At 45.7% G+C, this 26,211-nt stretch overlaps 1 protein-coding gene across 1 annotated transcript; it reads right to left on the reverse strand.

The window, feature by feature from the left end:
- Nucleotides 1-1,768: 1,768 nt before the first annotated feature.
- On the reverse strand, nt 1,769-26,211 carry LOC101036077 (uncharacterized). Its single transcript, XM_003944218.4, has 5 exons — nt 26,132-26,211; nt 22,594-22,684; nt 17,592-17,718; nt 15,760-15,888; nt 1,769-6,094 (listed from the first exon to the last, which is right to left on the reverse strand). Exons 2-5 carry the CDS (start codon nt 22,663-22,665, stop codon nt 4,815-4,817), a joined length of 1,608 nt encoding a protein of 535 aa, XP_003944267.3. The 5' UTR covers nt 22,666-22,684; nt 26,132-26,211; the 3' UTR covers nt 1,769-4,814.

The raw sequence follows: 26,211 nt of genomic DNA on the forward strand, positions 1-26,211 counted from the left end.
CCTTCTCTTCCACGTGTTCTGCTCCATTACGGCAATTTGTTTCACCCGGAGCTTCTCTTGGTGTCCCATCTCTGTCCCCAGTTTCCATAAACGGCTGCCTGCTTCTTGCCCTCCCTATCTCGGCTTCCTCTCTGCTCTCCCTGCGGAAAGAAGTCTCGAAAATCCTTGTTTACCTGGCCCAAGGCAGAACGACCGGGGACAGAACCGGTGGCGGAGCGATTTTAACACACGAGGAAGCGACCGCCGGACTCTCACGGAGACGCCTGAATTTACACGGAGTGAATGGAGATGCGGGGATTTCAAGCTCTTTGTGGGGCCTTAGATTCCGGGTACAGAAGAGCGGGGAGCTGGGAATACCACACCCAATCTAAACAAAGGGAAACGCACACGCTACCTCGCGACCTTCGAACCACGAGATCTATTTGATCTATTTCCGGGTCGGCAAAAAACTGCGCGCGCAACAGAGGAAGCCGGACGCGAAGGGGCGGGGCCGAGCGTCCTTCCACCGACTGCCTGCAAAACCCGGAAAAGTTTTGCCGGTAGTGAGGCTGGAGCAGCTCAGCAGTCTGCAAACTGGGATCGTGCTGGGGCAAAGCAACGTCAGTTGATAATTAGATCCAAGAAATGTCCTGCTATTAAAATGACTTTTTTTTTTTGAGACGTGGTTTCACCATATTGGTCAGGCTGGTCTTGAACTCCCGACCTCAGGTGATCCGCCCACCTTCGCCTCTAAAGTGCTTGGATTACAGGCGTGAGCCACCACGCCCGGCCTAAAATGATTTTTTTAAATTATTTATTTATTTATTTATTTATTTATTTTGAGACGTAGTTTCTCTCTTGTCAGGCTGGAGTGTAATGGCGCGATCTCAGCTCAATGCAACCTCCGCCTCCCGTGTTCAAGTGATTCTCCTGCCTCAGCCTCCCAAGTAGCTGGGACAACAGGCACTGGCCACAACACCCAGATAATTTTTGTATTTTTAGCAGAGACCGGATTTCACTATGCTGGCCAGGCTGGTCTTGAACTCCTGACCTTGTGATTTGCCAGCCTCGGCCTCCCAAAGTGCTCGCATCACAGGCATAAGTCATCAGGCCTGGCCTACATAGTTCTTTTTTACACTTTTTATTCTATTCCAATTTGAGATGAGTTAGCCTCAAATCCGTTTCAGATGAACTTGGCTGACATCCTGATACACTTAACATCAATAATTTCTAAGTATACTGTAATTTTAAATTGACTTGACCTGCATTCTGAAAGCAACTAGAAAATGTATTTTAAAATTTATCAATTGTGGCCGGGTGTGGTGGCTCATGCCTGTTTGGGAGGCCAAGGCTGGTGGATCACGAGGTCAGGAGTTCAAGACTAGCCTGGCCAACAAGGAGAAAACCCGTCTCTGCTAAAAATACAAAAATTAGCCAGGCATGGTGGCACGCGTCTGTAGTCTCAGCTACTCGGGAGGTTGAGGCAGGAGAATTCCTTGAACCTGGGAGACAAGAGATTGCTGTGAGCTGAGATCTCGCCACTGCACTCCACCCTGGGCGACAGAGCAAGACTCTGTCCAAAAAAAATTATTTTAGGCGTTTTCTTTTTTCTTGTTTTTTTTTGAGACGGAGTGCCTGGCCTAAATTAGTTACTTTAAAAAACTAATAAACTCTATTTTAGAACATTTGTAGATTTTTATTTTAAAAATTGAAAAAAGTTAACAAATTCTATATACCCTGACCTGTTTTCTCGATTACTAACTGTCCGGCCTCCCTGGACCACTTGTTTGCTGAGACCCCAGGAATTAAGCCGAGTGAGCCAGATAGAGCCGAATGGACAGGATGTTTAGGCTTTATTGGAAAAATCCCCGGGCAGACTGACTGGACCCGTACAACAGGAGAGAGTCAGCAGTCTCGCGCCGGTTTTCTTTGTTCCGTGATTTTTATAGAGGTGGGGGAACCGGGGAGTGAAGGAGGTGATGTGACAGATGGTGATTGGTCAGTTGGACCGTCAGGCGGGAAGTCAGTGAAGGGCTGATAAGGTGGTCGGTGATTGGTCTGATCGGTTGCTGGGCAGAAAGTTGCTGAGTCACCCGGGGTCGTTTGTACTTGGGGCTAGGACGCTGGGCAGTGTGAGACAAAGGATATCCACGTGGTGAGGTTAGGTATTTTCCGCGTGGCCGGGGCCTGGGTGGGAGCAAGAGGGGATCCAAGGGTCCTCTACCAGACACTAACATCTTATACTATTTTAGTATGGAATTTACAGTTTATAAACCATTGTTGGTACATTACTATCAACTTATGCATAATTTATTCTGATTTCCTTAGTTTTTTTTTTGAGACGGAATTTCGCTCTTGTTACCCAAGCTGGAGCGCAATGGCGCGATCTCGGCTCACCGCAACCTCCGCCTCCTGGGTTCAAGCAATTCTCCTGCCTCAGGTTCCTGAGTAGCTGGGATTACAGGCACTTACCACCATGCCCAGCTAATTTTTGTATTTTCAGTAGAGACGGGGTTTCACCATGTTTACCAGGATGGTCTCGATCTCTCGACCTTGTGATCCACCCGCCTCGGCCTCCCAAAGTGCTGGGATTACAGGCTTGACCCACCGCGCCCGGCCAAACTTTGTTTTTTTTGCTTAGGATTGCTTTTGCTATTTAGTCTGGGCTCTTCTGGTTCCAAATACATTTTAGATTGCTTTCTTCTAATTCTGTGAAAAATGCCATTGGTAGTTTGATAGAAATAGCATTAACTCTGTAAATTGCTTTGGGCAGTATATTAACAATATTGATTCTTCCTATTCATGTTCATGAAATATTTTTCAATCTGTGTTGTTTCTGATTTCTTTCTTTTTTTTTTTTTTTTGAGACGGAGTCTCACTCTTGTTGCCCAGGCTGGAGTGCAATGGCGCGATCTCAGCTCACCGCAACCTCCGCCTCCTGGGTTCAGGCAATTCTCCTGCCTCAGCCGCCTGAGTAGCTGGGATTACAGGCACGCGCCACCATGCCCAGCTAATTTTTTGTATTTTTAGTAGAGATGGGGTTTCACCATATTGACCAGGATGGTCTCGATCTCTCGACCTCGTGATCCACCCGCCTCGGCCTCCCAAAGTGCTGGGATTACAGGATTGAGCCACCGCGCCCGGCCGAGACTACGGGTTTTCTAAGTATAGACTCACATCATCTACAAAAGAAACTGCCTTCCTCTCTTCCTATTTGTATATGCCTTTTCTTTATCTTGCCTGACTGCTCAGCTTAGGACTTCCAGTACTATGTTGAATAGAAGTGGTGAGAATGGTCATCCCTGCTGTGTTACAGTTCTCAAGGGGAATGCTTCCGGCTTTTGCCCATTCAGTATTATGTTGGCTGTGGGTCCATCATAGATGGTTCTTATTGAAGTATGTGCCCTCCATGTGTAATTTGTTGAGGGCTTTTAATATGAAGGAATGTTGAACTGCAATAAAAACCTTTCTGCATATAAAGAGATGATCATGGTCATGTGGATTTTGTTTTTACTTCTGTGTATGTGATGAATCACATTTATTGATTTGTGTATACTGAACCAATCTTGCAGTCCAACAGTAAAGCCTGCCTGATCATGGTGGATTAGCTTTTTGATGTGCAGATGGATCTGGTTCACTATTATTTTGTTAAGGATTTCTGCACCTATGTTAACCAGAAATACTGGCCTCAAGTTTTCTTTTTTCATTGGGTCTGTCAGGTTTTGGTATTAGAATGAAGCTGGCCTCATATAATTAGACAGGAGTCTCTCTGGATCTATGTTTTGAACAGTTTCAGTACAATTGGTAACAGCTCTTCTTTTTTTTTTTTAAAGACAGTGTTTCACCATATTGGTCAGGCTGGTCTCGAACTCCTGACCTCAGGTGATCCGCCCGCCTCAGCCTCCCAAAGTGCTGGGATTACAGGCGTGAGCCACCACGCCCAGCTACAGCTCTTCTTTATAATCTGGTAGAACTGAACTATAAATCTGTTGGGTCCAGAGCTTTTTTGATAGCTTTTTAATTACTGATTCAATTTGGGAACTCACTATTGGTCTGTTCAGGATGGCAATTTCTTCTTAGGTTGGGCTCTTCTGGTTCCAAGTAAATTTTAAATGTTTTGTTGGTTCAGTCTTGGGTGGGTTATATCTTTCCAGCAATTTATCAATTTCTTCTAGGTTTTTTAGTTTGTGCATATAGGTACGCACAGTAATCTCTGAGGGTTTTTAATATTTCTGTGGGATTGGTGGTAATGTCACCTTTGTCATTTCTGATTGTTTTCTTTAGATCTCCTTTTGCAAGGTATGAAATTTCGTTGAAGACTTTTCCACACATTCATTACAATTGTGAAGTCTCTTCAGCATATATTCTCTAATGAATTATTAGAAAAAGTTGTGTTTGGGGGCTGGGTACGGTGGCTCAAGCCTGTAATCCCAGCACTTTGGGAGGCTGAGGTGGGTGGATCACGAGGTCAAGAGATCAAGACCATCCTGGTCAACATGGAGAAACCCTGTCTCTACTAAAAATACAAAAAAGTAGCTGGGCATGGTGGCACATGCGTGTAATCCGAGCTACTCAGGAGGCTGCGGCAGGAGAATTGACTGAACCCAGGAGGCGGAGGTTGCGGTGAGCTGAGATTGTGCCATCGCACTCCAACCTGGGTAACAAGAGCGAAGAAACTCTGTCTAAAAAACAAACAAACAAACAAAAAAGTTGTGTTTGAAGACCTTGTCATATTTTTTACATTTCCAAATTTCTTTGCAGTATGGAGTAACAGATGGGTAGCAAGGCTTGAGTGCACACTAAATTCTTTGACATATTTATTACATGTGTAGTTTCTATCCCATATGAACCGTCCAGTGTTGTGCTAGGTATGAAAGGCGAGTGAAGGCCTTATCACACTCATTACATTTGTAAGGTTTCTCTCCAGTATGAGTTTTCCGGTGTCGTGCAAGGTGTGCAATCCGATTGAAAACCTTGCCACACTCATTACATTTGTAAGGTCTTTCACCAGTATGGATTCTCTGATGATTGGTGAGGGATAACTTGTGTCTGAATGCCTTGCCGCATTCATTACATTTGTAAGGCTTCTCTGCAGTGTGGATTACAAGATGGGCTGTAAGGCCCGAATACTCACTAAATGCTTTACCACATTCATTACATTTGTAAGGCTTCTCTCCGGTGTGAATTCTTCGATGTCGTGCAAGATTTGAAAGTTGATTAAATAGTTTTCCACATTCATTGCATTTGTAAGGTTTCTCTCCCGTATGAATTCTCCAATGTTGTGCTAGGTGTGAATTTTGAATAAAGACCTTACCACATTCATTACATTTGTAAGGTTTTTCTCCAGTGTGAATTTTCTGATGTCGTACAAGGAGTGCAACTCTATAGAAGGCCTTGCCACATTCATCACATTTGTAAGGTTTCTCTCCAGTATAAATTCTCCAGTGATTTGATAGAGATGACTTATGACTGAAGCCCTTACCACATTCATTACATCTGTAAGGTTTCTCTTCAACATGAATTCTTTGATGTCGTGCAAGGTAAGAATTGTTGCTGAAGACTTTACCACATTCATTACATTCATAAGGCTTCTCTCTGATATGAATTCTTTGATGTCGTGCAAAGTTTGAATTGTAACTAAAAACCTTGCCACAGTCATTACATTTATAAGGCTTCTCTCCGGTATGAATTCTCCAATGTTCTGCAAGGTGTGAATTACGACTAAAGACCTTGCCACATTCATTACATTTATAAGGTTTCTCTGTGGTATGGATTACTTGATCGTTGGTCAGGCTGGAAGACACTCTAAAGACTTTGCTGTGCTCATGACATTCATAAGGTTTTTCTCTAATGTGTACTTTCTGTTCTTGCAGGAGTAATGAAGAGTCATCAAAATCATTCCTATTAAAAACAGGGGTTTTGACAGTGGAAGGAATTTCTTGAAGAGACGAAACAGAGGAACTGTGGTTGATAAAGTTTTCAACTTGATTACATTCATTTATTACCCTTTCATCTGGAAATATCTCCAGTTCGGACAGATGTAAGTGAAAGGATACTCCAAGCTGTGTTTTAATTGGTTTGTTTCCTGCATTGCCTCCCAGTGCACAGCTGCTCCCTAAAAAAAAAACAAGAAAAGAGTGAAAATCAGATCCATAATTCTGGCATGTTTAGAGTCTGATGAAAAAACTAGAATCTGCCTCATCTGACTCAAACCCTGTAAGAAATATCAGCATACTTTGTACGTCACATTGGCAGTGCTGAAAACAGAAAAGGGTAAGGTGATGCCCTGGGGTGCTGAGAAATCTGTAGGAATCAGGAGGATTATGGGTGAGTTTGGGAGGGATTGTGAGCAGAGAAACAGAACAGGAATTGTAAGCTTCTGAGAAACTCCATCTCTACTAACAATACAAAAATTAGCAAGGCGTCATAGCATATACATGTAAACTGAGATCATGCCGTTGCACTCCAGCCTAGGCAACAGGGCAAGACTCCCTTTCGGAGGGAGCGGGGGTGTATCAGCTCCAAAGACCAAAAACAAAAAACAGTGAAGAAAAGCAAACAAACAACTAGAAAGTTTTTGGATGCTCGCAAGTAGAATATACAAATTATTAGAGGTTCATAAGGAGAAGACAGAGGATCAGAAATTGCAAATGAAGAAATAATTGTCTAAATAATTGTCCAAATCCCAGTTCTGAAGAAAGACCTGAATATACACTTGAAGAAGCTTGACTATTAGGATGAAAATCAATCCAAGGATATTTGACAGAGATACATTATAAACAAATTATCAAACATCAAAGACAGGGGAAGAATCTTGACAGTAGCAACAAAAAAGATACTTGCAATCTAGAGGAAAACATACAAGAGCATGTACTTTTCCAGCAGAAACTTTGCATGCTAGAAGGCAGTGAGATTATATATTGAAAGTGCTTAAAAACAACCAAGAATACTGTATTTAGCAAAAGGCACCTGTAAAAACAAAGGAGAAATTTAGACTTTCCATGATAAAGAAGAGCTAAGGAAGTTCATTAGTGCTATAGACCTGTCCAACAAGAAATGCTCCAGAGAGTCCTTCAAAATAAAATAAAAGGAATCGAGAGGCCGGGCGCGGTGGCTCAAGCTTGTAATCCCAGCACTTTGGGAGGCCGAGGCGGGTGGATCACGAGGTCGAGAGATCGAGACCATCCTGGTCAACATGGTGAAACCCCGTGTCTACTAAAAATACAAAAAATTAGCTGCATGGTGGCACGTGCCTGTAATCCCAGCTACTCAGGAGGCTGAGGCAGGAGAATTGCCTGAACCCACGAGGTGGAGGTTGCGGTGAGCCGAGATCGCGCCACTGCACTCCAGCCTGGGTAACAAGAGCGAAACTCCGACTCAAAAAAAAAAAGGAATCCAGATAGTACTGGCAACCCAAATGAGAAGATAAATTCTCCACTGAAATAAATAAATGGGCCAGGTGCAGTGGCTCACAACTGTAATCTCATCACTCTGACAGGCCGAAGCAGGCGGATTGCTTGAGGTCAGGAGTTTGGGATGAGACTGGCCAACACGGTGAAACCCCATCTCTACTAAAAATACAGAAATCGCATGGCGGTGCATGCCTGTAATCCCAGCTACTTGGGAGGCTGAGGCAGGCGCATCACTTGAACCTGGGAGGCGGAGGTTGCAGTGAGTCAAGATTGCACCACTGCACCTCAGCCTGGGTGACATAGCGAGACTCCATCTCAAAAGGAAAAAAAAGTAAATAAATGATCAAACAGAGACATGTATCACTGCACTTTTTATCTGTAACTTTGCTTTTAATTCTTCCCTAGCATGTGAAAGACAAAATCTTATGAAGCACTATAATATATGTTTACGGGGACAGAACATATACAGGAGCAATTTCTGCCATTACTAACATAAAGTGAGAGCAAGGTCATACAGTAGTGCTTTGTGCACAGAATCAAAGTCAAGCTGTTAACACTTTATTTATTTATTTATTTATTTATTTTCAGACAGAGTTTCGCTCTCGTTACCCAGGCTGGAGTGCAATGGCGCGATCTCAGCTCACCGCAACCTCTGCCTCCTTGGCTAAGGCAATTCTCCTGCCTCAGCCTCCTGAGTAGCTGGGATTACAGGCACGCGCCACCATGCCCAGCTAATTTTTTTGTATTTTTAGTAGAGACGGGGTTTCACCATGTTGACGAGGATGGTCTCGATCTCTTGACCTCGTGATCCACCCGCCTCGGCCTCCCAAAGTGCTGGGATTACAGGCTTGAGCCACCGCGCCTGGCCTTTTTTTTTTTTTTTTAAATTAGCAAGGCACAGTGCTATGCACCTGTAGTCCCAGCTACTTGGGAGGCTGATACATGAGGACTGATTGATGCCAACAGTTCCAAGCTTCTGTGAACTATGATCGTACCACCGCACTCCATCCTGGGTGATGGAACAAGACCCAATCTCAAACAAAATGAAAATAAAAGTTACATATCAACAACCTAACCTTATACCTCAATGAAGTAAACAGACCAGGTGTAGTTGCTTACGCCTGTAATTCCAGCACTTTGGGAGGCCAAGGTCAAGGTTAGGAGTTCAAGACCAGCCTGACCAATATGGTGAAATCCCATCTCTACTAAAAATGTAAAAATTAGAAAAATTAGGTGGGTGTGGTGGCCCATGCCTATATAGTCCCAGCTACTCAGGAGACTGAGGCAGAAGAAATGCTTTAACTCAGGATTGGGAGGTTGCAGTGAGCGGAGACAGCGCCACTGCACTCCAGCCTGGGTGACAGAGCCAGAATCTATCTTAAAAAAAAAGAGAGAAAAGGCCGGGCGCGGTGGCTCAAGCCTGTAATCCCAGCACTTTGGGAGGCCGAGGCGGGCGGATCACAAGGTCAAGAGATCGAGACCATCCTGGTCAACATCGTGAAACTCCGTCTCTACTAAAAATACAAAAAATTAGCTGGGCATGGTGGGGCATGCCTGTAATCCCAGCTACTCAGGAGGCTGAGGCAGGAGAATTGCCTGAACCCAGGAGGCGGAGGTTGCGGTGAGCCGAGATCGCGCCATTGCACTCCAGCCTGGGTAACAAGAGCGAAACTCCGCCTCAAAAAAAAAAAAAAAGAGAGAAAAAAGAAGTAAACTAAACACAAAGGTAGCGGAAAGAAAAAATAAAGATGGCCAGGCGTGGTGGCTCAAGCCTGTAATCCCAGCACTTTGGGAGGCCAAGGTGGGCGGATCACAAGGTCAAGAGATCGAGATCATCCTGGTCAACATGGTGAAACCCCGTCTCTACTAAAAATACAAAAAATTAGCTGGGCATGGTGGCGCGTGCCTGTAATCCCAGCTACTCAGGAGGCTGAGGCAGGAGAATTGCCTGAACCCAGGAGGCGGAGGTTGCGGTGAGCCGAGATCGTGCCATTGCACTCCAGCCTGGGTAACAAGAGTGAAACTCCGTCTCAAAAAAAAAAAAAAGAAAAAAGAAAGACTCAAAAACAAAGAATAGAGAAGCACTAGAGAAAGTCATGAAATTAAAGGTTCATAGTATTGGGTTTTTAATTTTTTTTTGTTTTTTTTTTGAGACAAAGTTTTGCTCTGTTATCCCGGCTGGAGTGCAGCGAGGCCACCTTGGCTCACTGCAACTTCCACCTCCCGGGTTCAATTGGTTCTCCTGCCTCAGCCTCCAGAGTAGCTGGAATTACAGGCATGTGCCACCACGCCCAGCTAATTTTTGTTTTTTGAAACAGAGTCTCACTCTTGTCACCCAGGCTGGAGTGCAATGGTATGATCACAGCTCACTGCAACCTCCACTTCCCAGGTTGAAGCGTTTCTCCTGCCTCAGCCTCTCGAGTAGCTGGGATTACAGATGCCCGCTACCATACCTAGATAATTTTTGTATTTTTAGTAGAGAAAGGGTTTCACCATGTTGGCCAGGCTGGTCTCAAATTCCTGATTTTAAGTGATCTGCCTGCCTTGGCCTCCCAAAGTGCTAGGATTACAGGGGTGAGCCAACACACCTAGCCAGCCCAGACAATTTTTTTGTATTTTTAGTAGAGACAGTGTTTTACCGTGTTGGCCAGGCTGCTATTGAACTCATGACCTCAAGTGATCTGCCTGCCTCAGCCTCCCAAAGTGCTGGGATCCCAGGCACGGGCCACCACACCCGGCCAAGGGTTCATGTGAATGAATGATAAGAAGACTGGCAAACCTTTAGTAGATACCCTGAAAAAAAAAAAAAACACCAAAAAACCATGAAGCATGACATTCAAATGTCTAAAATTAGAAATGGAAAAGAGGAAATTACAAATGAATGGTTACAGGCAGGGCGCAGTGGCTCAGGCCTGTAATCCAGCACTTTAAAGAGGCCACTGTGGGCAGATCACTTGAGGTCAGGACTTTAAGACCACCCTGACCAACATGGCAAAATAATCTCTATTAAAAATACAAAAATTGCCAGACATGGTGGCTCACACCTGTAATCTCAGCACTCTGGGAGGCCAAGGCAGGTGGATCACAAGGTCAGAAGTTCACCAGCCTGGCCAAGATGGTGAAACCTGTCTCTACTAAAAACACAAAAATTAGCTGGTGGCAGGCACCTGTAATTCCAGCTACTCAGGAGGCTGAGGCAGGAGACTCACTTGAACCTGGGTGGCAGACATTGCAGTGAGCTGAGATTGTGCCACTGCACTCCAGCCTGGGCAACAGAATGAGACTCTGTCTCAAAAAATTAAAATGAAAATAAAACCCACTAATGAATGTTTACAAATGAAAATGAGTTAAAGAAAATGAGATTGAATAATTGTGTGAGAACATGAAACATGATAATGAAAAAAAAAAAGAATAAATTTCTAGAGAGACACCACTTACCAAGACTGAAGCATGAAGAAGCAGAAACTATCCACACCAGTAACAAATGAGGAGATCAAGTAACGTATCAAAAAGCTCCCAACTACAATAACAATGGACCAGATGACCTCACTGTAAAATTCTATCAGACACTGAAAAAACATTTAACACCAGTACTCCTAAAAATCTTCCATGAGGGCCGGGCGCGGTGGCTCAAGCCTGTAATCCCAGCACTTTGGGAGGCCGAGGCAGGTGGATCACGAGGTCAGGAGATCGAGACCATCCTGGTCAACACGGTGAAACCCCGTCTCTACCAAAAATACAAAAAATTAGCTGGGCATGGTGGCGCGTGCCTGTAATCCCAGCTACTCAGGAGGCTGAGGCAGGAGAATTGCCTGAACCCAGGAGGCGGAGGTTGTGGTGAGCCGAGATGGCACCATTGCACTCCAGCCTGGGTAACAAGAGGGAAACTCCGTCTCAAAAAAAAAAAAAAAAAAAAAAAAAAAATCTTCCATGAGGGTGACGAGAACGCTTCCACTCATTTAATACGAGCAGGGTTACCTTGAACGCAAAGGCCAAGGCCCTAAAGAAAACTGCAGAGGAGTATTTCTGTTTTTTTGTTTTTTTTTTTTTTTTTTTTGGAGACGGAGTTTCGCTCTTGTTACCCAGGCTGGAGTGCAATGGCGCGATCTCGGCTCACCGCAACCTCCGCCTCCTGGGCTCAGGCAATTCTCCTGCCTCAGCCTCCTGAGTAGCTGGGATTACAGGCACGTGCCACCATGCCCAGCTAATTTTTTGCACTTTTAGTAGAGACGGGGTTTCACCATGTTGACCAGGATGGTCTCGATCTCTCGACCTCGTGATCCACCCGCCTCGGCCTCCCAAAGTGCTGGGATTACAGGCTTGAGCCACCGCGCCCGGCCGTATTTCTGATTAACCGAATGCAAAAACCTCCAACAAAATGCTAGCAAAACAAATTCATTAGCATGTTAAAATGGATCACGCACTACGACAAAGCAGAATTTATTCTAGGAATGCAAGGATTACGCGACTTATGAACATGAATCCATGTGATACCTGACGATAACAGAATAAAGAGAAAAAAACCCACACAATGATCTTGGCTAATACAGAAAAACATTTGAAAAACTTCAACAATCACTTATGATGAAAACACTCAACACGCTAGGAAGACAAAGCATCTACTTAACAGCGGCCACATGAAAAACGCCACCAGGTAACATCATATTCCATGCTTAAGGAATGAAGAGTTTGCCTCCATAATTAGGGGGGAAAAAGCAACGCAGAAATCCTACTTGCATTATTTCTATTCAGAATACAGCTGTTTCTTCGATTCCAGGGAAGACTGGTTCTAGAATTCCCACGTAGTGTTATAATACACAGAGATGTAGGCCGAGCACGGTGGCTCACGCCTGTAATCCCAGCACTTTGGGAGGCCAAGGTGGGCAGATCACAACGTCAAGAGATGGAGAGCATCCTGGCTAACATGGGGAAACCCCGTCTCTATTAAAAATACAAAAAATTAAGCCAGGCGCGGTGGCTCAAGCCTGTAATCCCAGCACTTTGGGAGGCCGAGGTGGGTGGATCACGAGGTCGAGAGATCGAGACCATCCTGGTCAACATAGTGAAACCCCGTCTCTACTAAAAATACAAAAAACTAGCTGGGCGTGGTGGCGCGTGCCTGTAATCCCAGCTACTTAGGAGGCTGAGGCAGGAGAATTGCCTGAACCCAGGAGGCGGAGGTTGCGGTGAGCCGAGATCGCGCCATTGCACTCCAGCCTGGGTAACAAGAGCGAAACTTCGTCTCAAAAAAAAAAAAAAAAATACAGAAAATTAGCCAGGCGTGGTGGTGCACCCCTGTAATCCCAGCTACTCAGGAGGCTGAGGCATGAGAATCACTTGAACCCAGGAGGCAGAGAATGCAGTGAGCCAAGATCGCGCCACTACACTCCCGCCTGGGCAAAAGAGTGAGACTCCATCTCAAAAAAAAAAAAAAAAAAGGAATTAAAAATAAATAATACACAGAGATATATACACTGGTGGTTACCCACGGCTCCTGCCTAATAACTCCCATAGCCCCTGTTACAGTCTCTGGTTATAATGTTGGGTGTGTTAGGCCTTCCCTACAGGCCTCAGGACACAGAACCTCTCTAACCTTCTCTTGCGTTCCTTTCACCTGTCTCAAGGCAGGACTCTCATCTTCCCCCAGCTTTCTGATTGTGGGTCTTAGGACCTTCCCCAGAGGGTCCCGCTCTACACTCTATCGGAAGGAAGGCTGACCATAAACATCCGTGAGGACTGGGTTCAGTGAGTTTCCCGATGGCTGAACATACGGAGATTCCCAGACGGTGATGCACCCAGCTTCGAAGGACATGGAAGCTTCATGCCCCTTGGCCCATACCTTGCCCAACATGTTTCTTTCTCGGTACCCTTTGAAATATCTTTTATAATAAACCGGTAATATTAAGTGTTTTTGTGAGCTTTGTGATCTGTTCCAGCAAATTAATAAAGCCCAAAGAAGGGGCCAAGGGAACCCCTACTTGATGCCCTTTGGTGAGACGCTCTGGACGCCTAGGCTTGTAACTGGTGAGAAGAGGGCAAGTCTTGGAGACTGAGCCTTCAACCTGTGGGATCTGGCCGATATGGCGAAACCCCATCTCTACTAAATGCAAACTTAGCTGGGTGTGGCGGCAGGTGCCTGTAATCCCAGCGACTCGGGAGTCTGAGGCAGGAGAAGCATTTGAACCTGGGAGGAGGAGGTTGCAGTGAGCCAAGATTGTGCTTCTGCACTCCAGTGTGCTGGGCAACAGAGCAAGACTCACTCTCCAATTAAAAAAAAAAAAAAAAAAAAAAAGAAAAGTGGTGGTAAGGCACGGTGGCTCACGCCTGTAATCCCAGCACTTTGGGAGGCCGAGGTAGGCGGATCACCAGAGATCAGGAGTTCAAGACCAGCCTAGGCAACATGGTGAAACGCTGTCTCTACTAATAATAAAAAAATTAGCTAGGCATGGTGGCACACACCTGTAATCCCAGGGGCTTGCGGGGGCTGAGGCAGGAGAATTGCTTGAATCTGGGAGGGAGAGGCTGCAGTGAGCTGAGATGGAGCCACTGCACTCCAGCCTGGGAGACAAGAGTGAAACTCTGTCTCAAACAAACAAACAAAGATAGTAAAAAATTTTTTAAAAATGAAGACGTGATCTTGAAGAGATACTTAAAAACCCATGCTCAAGGCTGAGCTCTGTGGCTCACAACTGTAATCCCAGCACTTTGGGAGGCCGAGGCAGGTGGATCACAAGGTCAGGAGTTTGAGACCAGCCTGGCCGAAATGGTGAAACCCCACTTCTACTGAAAATACAAAAATTAGCTCGGCATAGTGGCGTGCGTCTATCGTCCAAGCTACTCAGGAGGTTGAGGCAGGAGAAATTGCTTGAACCTGGGAGGTAGAAGTTGCAGTGAGCCGAGATCACACCACTGTACTCCAGCCTGGGTGACAGAGTGAGACTCCATCTCAAAAAAACAAAAACAAAAACAAAACCCATGTTCATAGCAGCATTATTCAAAATAATAAAGAGGTAGATGTAATGCATGTGTTCACCAATGGATGGATAGTTAAACAAACTGTGGTACAGACAACAGAAAAACACTATTCAGTCCTAAAAGAATATACAGTTTTTCAGCCGGGCGCGGTGGCTCAAGCCTGTAATCCCAGCACTTTGGGAGGCCGAGGTGGGTGGATCACGAGGTCTAGAGATCGAGACCATCCTGGTCAACATGGTGAAACCCCGTCTCTACTAAAAATACAAAAAATTAGCTGGGCATGGTGGCACGTGCCTGTAATCCCAACTACTCAGGAGGCTGAGGCAGGAGAATTGCCTGAACCCAGGAGGCGGAGGTTGCGGTGAGCCGAGATCGTGCCATTGCACTCCAGCCTGGGTAACAGGAGCGAAACTCCGTCTCAAAAAAAAAAAAAAAAAAAATACAATTTTTCTGATGTGCTACAAAATAGATGAACCTGAAAGACACTACACTAAGTGAGATAAGCCAGTCATAACAAGATAAATACTGTATGATTCCACTTGAGTATCCAAAATACTGAAATTCATACACACAGAAAGGAAGCAGGGAGGAAAGAGAGTGAAATTGTGGGGGAAATGAGTTAAATATTCCTGGCAAGCAATTAAATCTAAATTCAAAATAAAAAATAAGATCAGGCATGGTGGCTCATGCCAGTAATTAAGAGTAATTATGAAGGCCCAGGCAGGAGGATTGCTTGAGCCCAGGGATTCAAAATCAACATGGGCAACATGGCCAGATTCCTATAGCTGCAAAATAAAAAGAGGCTGGGTACAGTGGCTCACTCCTATAATCCCAGCACTTTGGGAGGCCGAGGCAGGCGGATCACTTAATGTCACGAGTTTGAGACCAGCCTTGACAACATCGTGAAACCCCATCTCTACTAAAAATACAGAAAACATTAGCCAGGCATGGTGGCAGGTGCCTGTAATTGCAGAAACCTGAGAGGCTGAGGCAGCAGAATCCCTTGAACCCGGGGGGTGGAGATTATAGTGAGCTGAGATCGCCCCACCGCACTCCAGCCTCAGCAACAGAGTGAAATTCCATCTCAAATAAGTAAATACAGAGAGAAAAAGAAAGAAAAAAGAAAATCTCCAATCAAAAAAATCTCCAGCCACCACGCCCGGCCGAGATTTTATTTTTTCTTTCTTTTTAAATATATATATATATATATATAAAATATATATATTTTTTGGAGACCAAGTCTTGCTTTGTCTACCAGGCTCTGTTTCATGACAGAGTGACACTGTCTCAAAAACAAGACAAACTCGAAAACAGAAACAAAAAACCCAAACAAGACAAAACGAAAAAGCCCAAACAACAGCGTGGCTTCCCCCCTGCCCATGTGAGCTCTTACCTTTGTTTACAACTTTCATGCCTTCCCTCCTGTCTGAACTTTTTGCTATTTTCACTTCATTCTCACCAGACCAGAGCTCCCTCCTTTGCTTCAACATGGAGTTAATATTCAGGTCAGGAAGAGAGACTCCTGTTTGTAAAAAAAAGAATCAGAATGTGCTGTGGCATCTCTAAAACCCAAGCCCTCTGTCCTAGGGGAGAGGCTATCACAAATGAATCAAAAATAATGTTTCACAAAAGCCGGGTGCAGTGGCTCACGCCTGTAATCCCAGCACTTTGGGAGGCCAAGGCGGGTGGATCACGAGGTCAAGAGACCGAGACCATCCTGGTCAACACCCCGTCTCTACTAAAAATACAAAAATTAGCTGGGCATGGTGGTGCACGCCTATAGTCCCAGCTACTAGGGAGGCTGAGGCAGGAGAATTGCTTGAACCCAGGAGGCGGAGGTTGCGGTGAGCCGAGATCGCGCCATTGCACTCCAGCCTGGGTAACAAGAGCGAAACCCCGTCTCAAAAAAAAAAACATAATGTTTCACAAAACCATCCACAGACTGCCTCCTTCTGAATGCTTAGGGAATACTGTAACATGCAGACATCGAGCCCCCTTCCAAGAATTCCTGAGTATAAAGCCCAGGATAGAAAACACCGACATGGGCATCTTAAAAGTTTGCCGTAAGGTTTTATGCAGCTGGGTGTGGTGGCTCATGCCTGTAATCCCAGCACTTTGGGAGGGTGGACTAATGAGGGTGGACTGCTTGAGCCCAGGGGTTTAAGACCAGCCTGGCCAACACTGTAAAAAAGAGAAATACAAAAATTAGGACGGGCGCGGTGGGTCAAGCCTGTAATCCCTGCACTTTGGGAGGCCGAGGCGGGTGGATCACGAGGTCGAGAGATCGAGACCATCCTGGTCAACATGGTGAAACCCCGTCTCTATTAAAAATACAAAAAAAAATTAGCTGGGCATGGTGGCACGTGCCTGTAATCCCAGCTACTCAGGAGGCTGAGGCAGGAGAATTGCCTGAACCCACGAGGCGGAGGTTGCGGTGAGCCGAGATTGCGCCATTGCACTCCAGCCTGGGTAACAAGAGTGAAACTCCGTCTCAAAAAAAACAAAAAAAACAAAAAAAACAAAAAAACAAAAAAACAAAAACAAAAATTAGCCAGGCATGGTGGCAGACGCCTGTAATCCTGGTTACTAGGGAAGCTGAGGCTCAAGTGAGCCAAGAGCACATCAATGCCCTCCAGCCTGGGCAACAGAGCAAGACTCAATTTCAAAAACAAACAAGAAAGGTTCTATGCATACTGCAGCCCTGGTAACCCCCAATGATATATACTGAAGGGGATAGAGTATCTGAAGAAAAAGACATTTCAACTCCAGAAAACACTATGGAGCTTTTCATTTTTGAGTCTACAGTTTTTTTTGGGTTTTTTTTTTGAGACGGAGTTTTGCTTTTGTTCCCAGGCTGGAGTGCAGTGGTGTGATCTCGGCTCACTGCAACCTCTGCCTCCCTGATTCAAGCGATTCTCCTGCCTCAACCTCCCCAGTGGCTGGGATTACAGGAACCCACCACTGCAGCTGGCTAATGTTTGTATTTTTAGTGGAGACAGGGTTTCACCATGTTGGCCAGGCTCATCTCGAACTCCTGACCTCAGGTGATCAGCCTGCCTCAGCTTCCCAAAGAGCTGGGATTACAGGCGTGAGCCACCATACCCTTCCCAAGTCAACAAAGTCTTAATCTCAGTCAAGCAATACAGAGGCTTCCAGGAGGCACTCGAGGGAAAGTGCCAAGATATCAAGGGCAGATCCCGGCTTCTGCAGGGACCAGATCCTCACCCAGGGAGACCAGGTTCCTGTAGTTCTCCAACATCACGTCCTTGTACAAAGCCCTCTGTGCAGGGTCCAGGCATTTCCACTCCTCCTGAGAAAATTCTATGGCCACATCCGTGAATGTCAAGTGTCCCTAAAATGAAAACACATTTTACCAACAGGATACGGAAAGGGTATTTGTCTTCACTCACAATGAGAAGAGAGTTGGAAAGATTAACTCGATTGAAGTGAAAGTCCTGACAAATCCACATTAAGGTATTTGTGATGTAGCTGTGTCTATAATGTGTTTTTTTCTTTTCTTGAGACAGAGTCTTGCTCTGTCACCTAGGCTGGATTGCAGTGGTGCCATCTTGGCTCACTCCAATCCCCGCCTCCTGGATTCAATCAATTCTCGTGCCTCAGCCTCCCAGGTAGTTAGGATTATAGGTGTGAGCCATCACACCTGGCTAACTTTCGTATTTTCAGTAGAGACATAATTTCGCCATGCTGGCCAGGCTGGTCTCGAACTTCTGATCTCAACTGGTCCTCACATCTCAGTCTCCCTAAGTGCTGGGATTACAGACATGAGCCACCAACACAGCCTGTTAATTGTGGTTTATTATACTTTTCCATATGAAGTTATATATATATATATATATATATATATATATATATTTTTTTTTTTTTTTTTTTTTTTTTTTTTTTTTTTTTTGAGATGGAGTTTCGCTCTTGTTACCCAGGCTGGAGCGCAATGGTGCGATCTTGGCTCACTGCAACCTCTGCCTCCTGGGTTCAGGCAATTCTCCTGCCTGGGAGGCAATTCTCCTGAGTAACTGGGATTACAGGCACGCGCCACCATGCCCAGCTAATTTTTTGTATTTTTAGTAGAGACGGGGTTTCACCATGGTGACCAGGATGGTCTTGATCTCTTGACCTCGTGATCCACCTGCCTCGGCCTCCCAAAGTGCTGGGATTACAGGCGTGAGCCACTGCGCCCGGCAAGAAGTTATATTTTAAAAATCAATATAGATACTCATTTTTTTGGCATTTAAGAAACAAAAATAAGAGGCCGGGTGTGGTGGCTCATGCTTGTGGTCTCAGTTACTTGGGAGGCTGAAGTAGCAGAATCACTTGAACCCAGGAGGCAGAGGTTATAATCAGCTGAGATCATGTCAGTGCACTCCAGCCTGGCGACAGAGGAAGTCTCCTTCTCAAAGAAAAGAAAAACAAAGAAATACAAATAAGAAACCCACAGTTATCTCTATAATCTCTATAGAAGAAATAGATATTATTTTCAACACTCCAATAGAAGTGGCATCTTTAGAGATGACAATATCTGCAGTGGCTTAAAAAAGAAAGAATTGTAAGCCAGATGCGGTGGCTCACACCTATAATCCCAGCACTTTGGGAGGCCGAGGTTGGCAGATCACCCGAGGTCAGGAGTTCAAGACCAGCCTGGTCAATATGGTGAAACTCCATCTCTACTAAAAATACAAAAATCAGCCAGGCGTGCTGGTGGGTGCCTATAATCCCAGTTTCTCAGGAGGCTGAGGCAGTAGAATCGCTTGAACCCGACACAGGGAGGTTGCAGTGAGCCGAGGTCATGCCACACTGCACTCCAGCCTGGGCTACAGAGTGAGACTCTGTCTCAAAAAAAAAAAAAAAAAAAAAAAAAAAAAAGGAATCATAAAACTGTGATGATAACAATAACAATGACTGAAGCTTTCAAACACTTCCCATGTGATAGGCACTACTCTAAATGCTTTAAATGTACTAACTGCTATGACAACAAAAGCCCATGAAAGAAAGAGCTATGTCTTACTGAGAAGACAACTGTGTCACAGGTATTCTAAAAAACTCGCCCCAGGTGTAAGGGCTAAAAACAGCAGAGTAAGCACTGATCCCCAGGTATCCGAGCATTAGAACGAAACCTCAAGAATCAAACAATGAAGAGATCAGCATCAAAAGTAAAATGACGCCGGGCACGGTGGCTCAAACCTGTAATCCCAGCACTTTGAGAGGCCGAGGCAGGTGGATCACGAGGTCAAGAGATCGAGACCATCCTGGTCAACATGGTGAAACCCCGTCTCTACTAAAAATACAAAAAATTAGCGGGGCATGGTGACGCGTGCCTGTAATCCCAGCTACTCAGGAGGCTGAGGCAGGAGAATTGCCTGAACCCAGGAGGCAGAGGTTGCGGTGAGCCGAGATCGCGCCATTGCACTCCAGCCTGGGTAACGAGAGCAAAACTCCGTCTCAAAAAAAAAAAAAAAAAAAAGTAAAATGACAATTACCTAATTGAAAAAGGTTAAAACAAGTTCAGGGATAAAATCACAGACCTGCATAAAAAGTCATTACATGTGAGTACACACATGTATCCCATAAATGTTACTATTCACAGCTATCGACTCATTATTACAATGGTGTAGGACAATTTCTGTGGTCATGGAAAATATTTCAGTGTAATTTCAACTGTTAAAAAAATATATATATATGTATATAAAAAGATGATGTGCCTTTAACAAAACCAGAGGCTTGCTCATCTGTGCAGTCATGAACACACACTTATATATATGTATATATGTACACTTAGATGCATATACACCAGCACACATATACACTTACGCACGTCAACTGAAATAAGAGTTGTCTGTTAATAGCCTATCTTTCCGAGACAGTGTCTCACTATGTTGTCCAGGATGGATGGCGGTGGCTTATTCATAGTGCACTACAGCTTTGAACTCCTGGGGCTCAAATGTTTCTACTTCCTCAGCCTCCCAAGTAGCTGGAACTAAAGGTTTGTACCACTGCACCCACCTGTCATAGTGAGTTTTGCTATGTACATTTCAGCATGTTTGCAACAAAAATTTATAAATTGTATTCAATTTAGTTTATAAACATTATTATACATTAAGCCATTAAAAAATGGTAGACCATGAAAAAAAAACCAGCAGGTTGAATTCCAATCTTTATTAAATACCCAGATTCAAAAATACAAATGTAAGCTGGGCTTGGTGGCTCACACCTGCAATCTCAGCACTTTGGGATGCCAAGGTGGGAGGACTGCTTGAGGCCAGCAGTTTGAGACCAGCCTGGGCAAGGTAGGGAGATGTCATCTCTATTTATATAAAAAACATGATATAAATATATTTAAAAATTGAGATTGAGTGTCAGCATGTTACCTAGGATAGTCTCGAACTCCTGCATTCAAGGGAATCCTACTACCTTAGCATCCCAAGAAGCTGGGATTCTACACACACGTGATTGACCCCGGACTTACATGATAATGGTGTCCATAACATTTAGGTATTTATGTATTTACAAAAGCCCAATGGGGTTTCTTTTCTTTTTATTTTTCTTTTTAAAGATGGGGTTTCACCGTGATAGCCACGCTGGTCTTGAACTCCTGACCTCAGGTGATCCATCCACCTCAGCCTCCCAAAGTGCTAGGATTACAGGCGTGAGCCACCACACTCAGCTGGGTTCATCAATATATTCCATTAACAAAATATTAATACATTACAGAAAATTTACTAATGATATAATTTAACAAATTAAGTCAAAGAAAATATCTTAGCAGTATATATCTTAAAAAATTACTACACAATTAAAAATAAGGCCAAAAATAAAAACAAAACAACCATGGTTTTATTAAGAGAACAAAAACAACCATGGTTTTATTAAGCAAGAGCAGCTTATGAAACATCATAATCAGCAGTAAACATGGCAGACATCTCTTCTACTATCAGGCAGGGAAAAGGGGGTAGGTCTTTTCTCCAGCCAATCACCACTGCACAGAATGCGTGAGCAGGGACAAGAAGAAGAGGTTAAAAAAAAAATAGTGAGGGTTGGGGTAGGAAAGAGCTGGATTTTTTAAAAAATAATTAACAGCCGGGCGCGGTGGCTCAAGCCTGTAATCCCAGCACTTTGGGAGGCTGAGGTGGGTGGATCACGAGGTCAAGAGATCGAGACCATCCTGGTCAACATGGTGAAACCCCATCTCTACTAAAGATACAAAAAATTAGCTGGGCATGGTGGCGTGTGCCTGTAATCTCAGCTACTCAGGAGACTGAGGCAGGAGAATTGCTTGAACCCAGGAGGCAGAGGTTGCGGTGAGCTGAGATCGTGCCATTGCACTCCAGCCTGGGTAACAAGAGCGAAACTCCGTCTCAAAAAAAGAAAAAAAAAAAAATTAACAACATGATTGTAACCAAGACAAAGAATGTCATTTTAGCATATTAACTAACAAGAATATATTGGCCTAGCACAGTGGCTCATACCTGTAATCCCAGCACATTGGGAGGCCAAGGCAGGAGGATCACTTGAGGTCAGGAGTTCGTGACCAGCTTGACCAACATGGTGAAACTCCATCTCTACTAAAAATACAAAAAAAATTAGCTGGGTGTGGCAGCAGGCGCCTGTAATCTCAGCTATTCGTGAGGCTGAGGCATGAGAATAGCTTGAACCCAGGAGTCAGAGGTTGCAATGAGCTGAGATCGTGCCACTGCATTCAAGCCTGGGTGACAGAGCAAGACTCAATCTCAAAAAGAAAGAAGGCCGGTGACAGAGCGAGACTTGGTCCCCCACCACCAAAAAAAATAATCAGGCAGAAAAGGTTTCTCTTTCCTGAACTCCTTTCCTAGAATTTACTAGGTACTTGTACACAATACATGACTTCCACATGCAGCTTCTGGTCTACAGAGAGCTGACGATGCATCCCGATGTGGCCCCTGAACAATCCCTGCTACCCAGCAGCCCTGACACCACGGGGCCCACACCCCGTCTCCATCCATGTCTGGGGTCAGCCCTTCCCAGGACCATGCCCAGTGCAGCCTCTTCCCAAGCTCATGTCACCGGGTCACGGGAGATGGAATCTAAGTTACATGAGAGGGACTGAGGGAAGGCATGGGTGAGTGCCAGCAAACGTGTCAGTCAGGACGCTTCAGACTCAGAAAAAAACTCACAACTCCAATGCCTGGCATTTCAGAAAGGAAGGAGATAGAACAATCTACTGAGAATATCACTTTACCTGAGAAAGAGCCATCCCTGACTCCTCTGCTTTCCTCTTCCTTCTCTTCTTGGCTTTTTTATCACACAGCATGACACTTCAGCAGTCAGTCCTAAATGTTTAAAATACGCTGTTTAGGGCTCAGAATCAACACATTTCCCTTCCTGTGCCACAACCACACACACAGGTCAGACCGCACCCTGTGGAAAGATGTCCTCCGCTGGCCACTGCACCAGAGTTGATGCAGGGACAAGAAACTCCTCTAGGAAGAGCAAGTCAGTTTGTGGCCCCTTTCTTTAGAACTCGTTCCCCTCATGGAAGCCCACACACATGCTGCCGCAGTGGGGAGCTGGGCTGGACTGAGCTGCCCCATTCAGGACACAGACCCAGCCCTGACCAAACCCCATGCAGAGCACAGCCCCCCTCCCCTCTCTGTGGATCCCAGGTTCATAGCAAATGGGTAAAACTAAGCGAAATCTTTCCTTGAGTTCTGTAAACCAAGGTAGCAAATTAATAAAACCTAAGGAGGCCGGGCGCGGTGGCTCAAGCCTGTAATCCCAGCACTTTGGGAGGCCGAGGTGGGTGGATCACGAGGTCAAGAGATCAAGACCATCCCGGTCAACATAGTGAAACCCCGTCTCTACTAAAAACAAAATACAAAAAATTAGCTGGGCATGGTGGCACGTGCCTGTAATCCCAGCTACTCAGGAGGCTGAGGCAGGAGAATTGCCTGAACCCAGGAGGCAGAGGTTGCGGTGAGCCAAGATCGCGCCATTGCACTCCAGCCTGGGTAACGAGCGAAACTCTGTCTCAAAAAATAAAATAAAATAAAATAAAAAAATAAAATAAAACCTAAGGAAAGGGTGAAGGGAATCTTCAATTTTTCGATGTTCAGTTGAAGTTCAAGTCCCAACCTGGAACTTACAACCGGCATGTGAAGTGGGGGCAGCCTTGTGGAACTGAGCCCCGAACCTGTGGGATCTGAGGCTAACTCCACGTAGACAGTGCCAACTTGAGTGAAATTACAGAACACCCAAGTGGTGTCTGATGAATTCCTTGTTGGTGGGAAGTAATCCCCACACATTTTGTTCATCAGACATGAGGCATTCTGTGTCGAGTGTTCACTATTGCGTTGATTCCAAGAGTAGGAAAAACACTTTGGTTTGCCTGCTATCTTATAAACTCGCAGTCCCAGAAAAGGAAGGTAGGTGATCCACAATGAATGACTCAAGTCACTGACCTTTGCCTGAACAGGGAATGTGAGTGGATGCTAAACTCTGATGCCAAGAATTATAAAATACACCAGCCTTACAGACAGGAGTTTTGTACATCTCATCTTTACCTGTATTTTTTTTTTTTTTAAGACGGGGTTTCACCATGTTGGTTAGGCTGGTCTTGAACTCCTGACCTCAGGTGATCCACCTGCCTTGGTCTCCAAAGTGCTTGGATTACAGGCGTGAGCTACCACACCCGGCCTTCATCTGTATTTTTTTTTTTTTTTTTTTGAGACGGAGTTTCGCTCTTGTTACCCAGGCTGGAGTGCAATGGCGTGATCTCGGCTCACTGCAACCTCCGACTCCTGGGTTCAGGCAATTCTCCTGCCTCAGCCTCCTGAGTAGCTGGGATTACAGGCACGCGCCACCACGCCCAGCTAGTTTTTTGTATTTTTAGTAGAGACGGGGTTTCACCATGTTGACCAGGATGGTCTCGATCTCTCGACCTCGTGATCCACCCGCCTCGGCCTCCCAAAGTGCTGGGATTACAGGCTTGAGCCACCGCGCCCGGCCTTCATCTGTATTTTTAAACCAAATTTCATATTATAAATAGAGAAATCAACGTCACAACTTAATCATAATATCCCATCAATCCACCATTCATCTGCACACAGGGTCCCCTCTTTCCTCAGTATTGTGTGTTTCCCTCCCTCATTCTGTACATTTCTCTCATTCTCACCCTCTTTTTCCAGCCTTTTTTCCCTTTCTTTCCCCCTAGGATCCTGCTCATCTTGAGCCGCTGTCTTCTCCTGATGTTTCTCCCCTTCTTCCTTCTATTACTTCTCTTCCACCTGCTTCCTTCTGGCAACTTGCTTCACCCCTTTTCCTAACTCTCTGCCCAATCTTTGATCGTCCCAATCTCCACGTATTTCTGCCTTTTTTTTTTTTTTTTTTTTTTAGATGGATTTTTCCTCTTGTCGCCCAGGCTAAAGTGCAATGGCGCGATTGGCTCACTGCAACCTCCGCCTCCCAAGTTCAAGCGATTTTCCTGCCTCAGCCTCCCAAGTAGCTGGGATTACAGGTGCCCACAAACACATCCGGCTAATTTTTGTATTTTTAGTAGAGACGGGCTTTCTCCATGTTGACCAGGCTGGTCTCGAACCTCCTGTGACCTCAGGTGATCCACCTGCCTCGGCCTCCCAAAGTGCTGAGATTACACAACGCCCAGTTCTCCCCCTTTCCCTGTCTCTGGTCCCCCTCTGCTCCCCCTGTTAAATCCTTTCCTCCCTGTTACACCCCCTTTCCCCCGCTCTCTGGCACCCCGATATCCCAGGCCTCACCCTGCTGTGGTTCTCCCTCTGCTCTCCTTGTCACCAGCTGACCCCTCTTGCTGTCCCAGCACCAGGCTGCTCTGTCTGTCCTGGCTCCAAATTCCTCCTCCTCACCCCAACTCAGTCTGAGGAACCTCCCACTTTGCTGTCCCTCTCACTATCTTGCTGTCCTTCACGTCTCCGGAGATGGAACTTTTTCTGCATTTCTCTAGTTGCTTTTCTCCTCCTGCTACATTCTCAGCCTCATTCTCTGTCTCTGCAAATCCCGTATCTACTCTCTACTTTACTGTTTACTTATGGCTCTCCCTCAATCTTCTCTCTTTCAAAATATTTCCTTCTTTTCCCTCGTTCTCCATCTCTCTTTCTGCGCCCACTCACATGGAAGGGATTGGGATCCGATGCCCACTAGAAGAATGCCTTTTCGGTGGGGTGTTATTTGGGACGCAAGAACAGGATGTCGGGAGACAGGATAAGTCACCTCCCCACACCTAGCGTCCGGAGAAGCGGTGGCTGGGAAGAGGAGGCCTGGGGAGCAACGGGGCCCCGGATCAAGGAGGGTAAGGGTAAGGTCTGAATCAACAGTGGGGTGGGGTCTGCAGAATCCCAGAACCCGGCAGAGGTCGCGGCTTCTCCGGGATTGAGGTTGGAGCGCTGCGCTCCGGGGCCGACAAGGGCGAGAGGCTGGGGGACCGGACAGACCGGAATCCACCTCGCCAGGGTGGGCTCTACGCGGTGTAGAGCGGATGTAGGCATCACTGAAGGACGTGAATCAGGAAAACTCCGCGATAGGCGGTGACTACACGGCCCTGTGGCAGAAAGACTGGGGACAGGACCCGCCGCCGACATCAACACACAGGGAAGCGACCGCCGGACTCTCACGGAGACGCCTGAATTTGGTCGCGATAGAGGGAGCAGTGTGGGGGTTACAAGGCCCGTGTGGCCCCTCAGATCCCGGGTACAGAAGCGCGGGGGAGCTGGGAAGCACACATTCAATGTAGACAAAGGGAAACTCACGCGCCACGGCGTGACCTTCACTCCACGCGATCCGCTTCCGGGTGTGTGGGAAACTGCGCGCGCAGCGAAGGGTGTCGGAG

The sequence above is a fragment of the Saimiri boliviensis genome, chromosome 14 (assembly GCF_048565385.1).
Source record: "Saimiri boliviensis isolate mSaiBol1 chromosome 14, mSaiBol1.pri, whole genome shotgun sequence".
Taxonomy (NCBI): Eukaryota; Metazoa; Chordata; class Mammalia; order Primates; family Cebidae; genus Saimiri; species Saimiri boliviensis.